This window comes from Babylonia areolata, chromosome 13 (genome assembly GCF_041734735.1).
Source record: "Babylonia areolata isolate BAREFJ2019XMU chromosome 13, ASM4173473v1, whole genome shotgun sequence".
Taxonomy (NCBI): Eukaryota; Metazoa; Mollusca; class Gastropoda; order Neogastropoda; family Buccinidae; genus Babylonia; species Babylonia areolata.
Window position 1 is genome coordinate 2,116,556 of NC_134888.1, and position 7,500 is coordinate 2,124,055.

The 7,500-nt window shown below is 46.8% G+C and overlaps 1 protein-coding gene across 1 annotated transcript in view; it reads right to left on the bottom strand.

Annotated features, from left to right (window-relative positions):
* Positions 1-1,936: 1,936 nt before the first annotated feature.
* The window catches only part of LOC143288975 (uncharacterized), a 58,409-nt gene continuing 52,845 nt past the window's right edge, over positions 1,937-7,500 (bottom strand). The window contains exons 12-13 of the mRNA XM_076597691.1: positions 5,023-5,676; positions 1,937-3,794 (exon numbers count right to left, since the gene is read on the bottom strand). Of these exons, the coding sequence (XP_076453806.1) occupies positions 3,159-3,794; positions 5,023-5,676 (1,290 nt within the window). The 3' untranslated portion in view covers positions 1,937-3,158. The remainder of the gene's footprint in view (positions 3,795-5,022; positions 5,677-7,500) is intronic.

Sequence of the window (7,500 nt, forward strand, 5' to 3'; positions counted from 1 at the left end):
CATGAAGAAGATGATGAAGAACAACATGAAGAAGATGAAGAACAACATCAACAAGAACATCAACATCAACAACATCAACAAGAAGAACAACAAGATCAACAACAAGAACATCAAGATCAACAAGAAGAACATCAACAAGAAGAACATCAACAACAAGAACAACAACAGCAGGAACAACAACAACAACAACAACAACAGAAGAAGAATGTGAGCTATGTGGCAACGAAGACATTCCATGTCAATTCCAAATCTCTCTCCATGGAAAGAAATTTGTATACCATTACCGAGCTTTGTTGAAACCACATCCTAAATACACAATTCACCCTCGAAAGCGAGCCACCTGGATTCGGCTGGACAATTACTTAGCAACAAAGATAAATAACTAAATATTAAAAAAAAGCCTCTAAAAATAGATCAAATTAGAATAGAAGAACGTAAAACAAAACAAAATACAGTGAAATTGAAAGGAAAAGAATATGATAGAACATTGTAGAACACAATAGAATTGTGTGTGTGTGTGATGTTTATTGTAAAGCGCTTTGAGCTCCCTCTCAAGGAGGAAAGTGTCCATCATCATTATAATCATCATTATTAAATAGAACAACATGAAGTAGAATATAATGGAATAAAACCAAAGGAAGTAATAAGAACAGTAGAACAGAAACAGAATGAAATAAGAGGAAACAGAATAAAAAATGTGGGTAAAGCCATCTACATGTTCGTTCAACTATTTCCAGCCGTATCATGAAAGTGGGATACTTGTATCCTACAACGCTACAAGATAACTACATGGGAAGGAGGTTAGGGGAGGGGGAAAGTAGGGGGGTGTGTGTGGAGGGAGGGTGGGGGGGCGGTTGGCGGAGTGGAGATAGAGATTCTTTCAGACATATCACAGAAATACAAAAAAATATCACATATGAATGTGGCGAACGTTGGGTATGAATCACAGGTTGTAGTGTTTGTTTTTTCCCCCTGTTCTCCTTAGATGATTAAAAAAAAAATAAATCGAGACTCATAGTCGACTTCCGTCCATAAAACAACAACAACGAAAAAACCGCCAGATCGGATGCACACTCTTGATTAATAATTAAGCCCATGTCAGACTATCCGATGCACTCTTGAAGGAGTGCTCGTCAGTTCCTAATGAACTTGTCCGAATCACTGCGGACGTTTCTGACTCTGTCTTCCGCTGTTGTAAACTGTTGAAACAACTTCACGATGTTGGCACTCTTTGACTGAGAGGAATGAATGGACAATGCCATGCGAATATAACGCCCTGACACGGCTGTGCTCTACAGTTCATTTTTTTTTCTTTTTTTTTTGTTTTCTTTCTAATATTTCTTTCTTTACTCATGGTGGAGACCAACAACGTCAAGCGACAGCCGTCCGCGATCAATTGAAATTTTTTTTTTTCTTTATCTCTACCGCTCGCCAGGGGTTTTTTTTTGTTTTGTTTTTTCTCTCTTGAGGTTTTCATTGTGAAAAAAAAAACCCACCAACAACAACTAAATGTCATCTTTTTAACTCACTCAGTACGGCCAGTCCTCTCTTCTCCTCTACACAGACCCCTCGGATGTCCAGTGGGTGTCTGAATGACCCAAGCTTTAGCTTCCGTCGTCAGAATTGTGGTATTCTTTGTCAACATTCACCTCTTCAGTATAAGAGCCTTCCGCTTGCAATATTTTGATGGTGGTAATTGGGGTGAAACGCTGTTAACTCTCTCCATACGAACGGCGAAAGAGACGACGTTAACAGCGTTTCACCCCAGTTACCATCATCAACATATTGCAAGCGGAAGGCTCTTATACTGAAGAGGTGAATGTTGACAAAGAATACCACAGTTCTGACGATGGAAGCTAAAGATTGGGTCATTCAGACACCCACTGGAAATCCGAGGGGTCTGTTTCGAGGAGAAGAGAGGACTGGCCGTACTGAGTGAGTTAACGTCGTCTCTTTCGCCGTTCGTATGGAGAGAGTTAATGTGATCTGCAGCGACTGTCGTAAATGAGTCTGCCTTTCTGGGTTGCTATCCTGTTTTCTGAATGAGAAAATACAACAATAACATCATTGTCATCATCATCAACAACAACAACAATGAGAACAACAACGTCTGTGCGTAAAACAGTGAGGCGAGGTGGAGTGTTGGCCTAGAGGTAACGCGTCCGCATAGGAAGCGAGAGAATCTGAGCGCGCTGGTTCGAATCACGGCTCAGCCGCCGATATTTTCTCCCCCTCTACTAGACCTTGTGTCGGTGGTCTGCACGCTAGTCATTCGAATGAGACGATAAACCGCAGCATGCACTTAGCGAACGTAAAAGAACCCACGGCAACAAAAGGTTTGTCCCTGGCAAAATTCTGTAGAAAAATCCACTTGGATAGGAAAAAAAAAAAAATGCACACAGGAAAAAATACGAAAAAAACTGGTGGCGCTATAGTGTAGCGACGCGCTCTCCCTGGGGAGAGCAGCCGGAATTTGACACAGAGAAATCTGTTGTGATAAAAAAAGAAATACAAATTCAAATAGAGAATGAAAGAACGGTATGCCAGAGCCAGACCTGTCGTTCCAGTGAATCGCACAGAGGGACACGGTGTTTAGTTGGGGTGTGTCGCAGAATGGGACACAGGGTTTTTAGTTGGAGTTTATCACAGAATGGGACACAGGGTTTTTAGTTGGAGTTTATCACAGAATGGGACACAGGGTTTTTAGTTGGAGTTTATCACAGAATGGGACACAGGGGTTTTCAGTTGGAGTTTATCACAGAATGGGACACAGGGGTTTTTAGTTGGAGTTTATCACAGAATGGGACACAGGGTTTTTAGTTGGAGTTTATCACAGAATGGGACACAGGGTTTTTAGTCGGAGTGCAGTGGGACCAGGGTTTTGGTTGCAGTGAATCGCACAGTGGGACACAGGCTTTCAGGGCAGTGGATACCCTCCGGAAGCCAGTCAGTGGCAGCGAGCTTCGTCCGCAGAGCTGCTCACTCCTAATGGACATGTCTTGTCAGTTACGTTCAGCTTACATCTTGAGAGATTCCAGCTAGCTAGTCCGTTCTCACAGTCAAAACCATTTACGCCTTGTGAGTTCTCCACGATGCATTTTGTCATGGCAATAATACATACATACATACATATTCTTCCCGTTGCTTCAGATTATGTGTCAGGGGTCTTCAGCGATCGCTTCTCTTTCTTCTCCTCCTTCGTTCTTCTGGGACACCGGAGCGCCCATACTTTTCTCTATATGGGTTACGACGACCCTCAGCGGTTCCTGACCCTGACCCTGACCTTGCTCTTCAGCGTCACTGTCCGCCTCCACCCCCTCCCCTGCCTTCCTCACGGCAGCGCTGTCTCCACCCTCCTCCATGCGCTTGTTATCGTCGTCGTCGTCATCGTCGTTGTTGTCGTCGTCGTCGTCTGGGATGAGGTCAGGGTCGGGGCTGGCGTTCTGCTCGGCGGGGATCTTGAAGGAGACGCGCTTGGACTGGGATTTCTTGGAGCTGGTGGTCGAAGCGGCGTCTTCCTCAGGCTGGGGCGTTCCGCTGCCGTCATCAGCTGCGATGACGTCACCGCCCTGGCGGCCGCCGCCACCCGTCACATCCGCTTCCGCCTTGGAGACGATGACGTCGTTGTCGTTGTTGTTGTTGTCATCTCCAGCGTCATCGTGGGCTTTGTCGTCATCAACACCTCCGTCGTCTGTTGCCTGCTGCTCTGTGACGAAGAAGGCCACCTGGTCGGGGGTCTCGAGGGGTGGAGTGACGTCATCCGGAGGGGTTGTGTCGTCAATAGCGTCTCCATCCTTGAGTTGAAAAAAAAAGAAGATAAAGAAAAAGAAAAAAAAGAAAAAAAGAAATGTAGCAAGATTTTTGGACGGAAAGGGGCCGGGGGGGGGGGGGGGGGGGGTGTTCAGATTTTGTTGGAAATTATTCTGGTGGCGAGCAGAATGAGGACGATACGACAGACAGGTGGGACACACACACACACACACACACACACACACACACACACACACACACACACACACACACACACACATAGAATGGCACACACAGACACACCTCTAGACACACACACACACACTGAAGCACAGACATACAAACACATACATACACGCGCGCACACACACCCACACCAACACATAGAATGGCACACACAGACACACCTCTAGAGACACAGACACGCACACACACACACACACACACACACACACACACACACAGAATAGCACACACACACACACCTTTAGAGACACAGACACAGACAGGCACACACACATAGAATAGCACACACACACCTTTAGAGACACAGACACGCACACACACACACACACACAGAATAGCACACACACACACCTTTAGAGACACAGACACACACACACACACACACACACACACACACACACACAGAATAGCACACACACACACCTTTAGAGACACAGACACAGACACGCACACACACACACACACACACACACACACACACACACAGAGAATAGCACACACACACACCTTTAGAGACACAGACACACACACACACACAGAATAGCACACACACACACCTTTAGAGACACAGACGCGCGCGCGCACACACACACACACACCTTTAGAGACACAGACACAGACACACACGCACGCACACACACACACACGCACGCACGCACGCACGCACGCACGCACGCACACACACACACACACACTTAAACATCCGCAAAACAGAGAGAGAGAGAGATTGTGTATGTATATGTGCGTGTGTGCGTGTGTGCATGATCGAGAGAGAGAGAGAAAGAAAGAAATTGTGTATGCATATGTGCGTGTGTGTGTGGGTGCGTGTGTGCATCAGAGAGAGAGAGAAACAGACAGAAAGACAGACAGAGACAGAGATTGAGTGCGTGAGTGAGACTGAGACAGACAGACAAAAGAACGATAAGTCAAGAGACACATGGAACTTCCAACGCGCCACCCCATCCCCCTACCCCCCCCCCCCCCCCACAAACCCCCACCTCCCCACCCCCCACCCCCCGAACTCACCTTTCTCTCTTCTCCCACAACAACACCACCTCCACCCTCCCTCTCCTCCTCCTCCTCCTTCTTCTTCTCCTCCTCCTCCTCCACCACCGCCGTCGCTTGTTCTCCTCCATCTGCAGCTGCCGCGTTCTCCTGCCCCCCTCCCTCCTCTCCTTCCCTTCCTTCCCCTCCTCCTCCTTCCACGCCCTCTCTCTCTCCTCCTTCACCTCCTTCTCCTTCGGTGTTTCTGTCCTTGTCTTCCTCCCCTGTGTCTTTTTCCCAGGCGGCGTTTTCTTCTGCCGTGACGGGACTTCCCTGTTGTTGGAGCGTCTGGAGTCGATCGCCTTGATTCTGAACGTCTTCGTCTTCTTCTTCTTCTTCTTCGTCTTCTTTGTCTTGTTCTGTGCTGGCCAGGACTTTGTTCTCATCCGACACTTGCTGGATGGCGTCGGCGGGCGCTATGGGGGCGTGGGGGTGGGGGTGGTGGTGGTGGGGGTCTAGGCACAGCTCTCCTCCCCCCTCCGGCCCCCGGGCGGAGATGGGGGAGGGAGGGGGTTGGAGAGCTTCGGAGGAGGGCGCGTCTTCGTGGTGGACGTTGTTGTTGTTGTTGTTGGTCGGGGCGTTGGTGACGGTGGAGGTGGTGGCGGTTTGTTGCGGGTGTAGGAGCTGCTTGAAGTGCTGGTAGGGGTGGTGAGGGGGTTGGGGGAGGGGGGGGGGGGGGGAGCAATAAGGGAGAGATGTGATTAGTGTTGGTGGTGGTGATGGTGGTAGTCGTTGTTGTCGCTGTCGTCGTTGTCGTTGTTGTTGTCATCCTTGTTGTCTTCGTCGCCGTCTTCGTCGTCGACGTCATCATCGTCATCATCATCTTCTTCTTCATTGTCGTATATATATTGTCGTCGTCGTCGTCATCATCATCATCGTTATTTCCAGAATAAAGAACATTTATACAAAGAATGGTGTGCACATTAATCTTATATATATATATATATTCCAGTTACTTATCTATGACGAGCATTGGAATGAGCAAACAGATTTTTTTTGGATAGAAATATGCTTTAATTGTTTGAAGCAAACAATACAGTTTGGATTGTCAAAGTTTAGACTACAAGATTCCTGCATACTACACTACACTACACTACACTACACTACACACACACAGACACACCACACCATACACACACACACACACACACACACACACACCAAAAGACCCCCCCCATACACACACACACACATACACAACACACATACAACTCCCCCTCCCCTCCCCCACACATCCCCACACACAACAACGACAACACACACAATCTTCTCAAACACAAGAACCCTCACACACACACACACACACACACACACACACACACACACACACACACACACACACACAGAGTACACGCCCACAATTGCCACCCCCCCCCCATCCCCCACCCCCACTACAAAGCAACAAAAGTAATAAGAACCATGGCAAGTACTGGCTTTCCTTCCCTTGAAGGGAAAAGGAGTGAATTTCTTGCCACTTTTAAAACCTTTCCCATGACCACTCTTCCTAGGTGTCCCTTGCTCCTCGCTTCCGCTGGACCTTTCCGACTGATCAAGGGACGGCGCCTTCTGGGAGAGATGCTCAATAGGAATGATGTGCCCTACCTCTTCTAACTCCGCATACACTGTTACATACATGCACCAGGTCACCATAAACCACTGGCATGTAAAGAAATGTATACATTAAAAGGGAAGATAGGGTCGCTCCATTGTTGTGATACAGATGGTGTATCTTTTATTTATTTATTTATTATGTATTAGGTTAAGACAGAGGAGGAAGGAAGAGAGGATGGACGACAGAAAAGCTTCAACATCTAACAAACAACTCACACTAGGGGCAATAATAAACCCAGACAGATGTAATCACTTGTCACACATGTTTAGAATGCATACATCAGAACACTACAACATATAAAAAAAAACCTGGCAAAGGTGCACAACACAGACATCGAACACACTTAAAATGCATGCCTCAAGACACACTGGGGCAATTGCTGCGCCAGACGATAGGGGAAAAAGAATGAAAGTGATTAGTTAAGGTGTGTGTGGGGGAAAGTGGTGCATGAAAGGTAAATATGAGTTTGTGAAAGAAGAAAAAGAAAGATGTGGGGAAAAAGAGGAGGTTGGAGGCCCCACTAAAAAAAAAAAACAAGACAGGCAAGGCCTTCAAGACTCACTTGTGATACACTTTAAAAAAAAAATTTGGTGTCAACTGACAAAGTATTTGCAGAGAAAATGCCAATGTTAAGGTTTACCACGGACACACAGACATACAGACACACGGACACACACACACAGACAACCAAACACCGGGTTAAAACAGACTCACTTTGTTTACACAAGTGAGTAAAAAAACCAAGAAAACAACAACAAAAAACAAACAAACAAACAAACACCCCCCTCCAAAAAAAACCCCAACAAACCCAACCAACTACCCCGCAAAAAGCACCAGTATAACTAGTT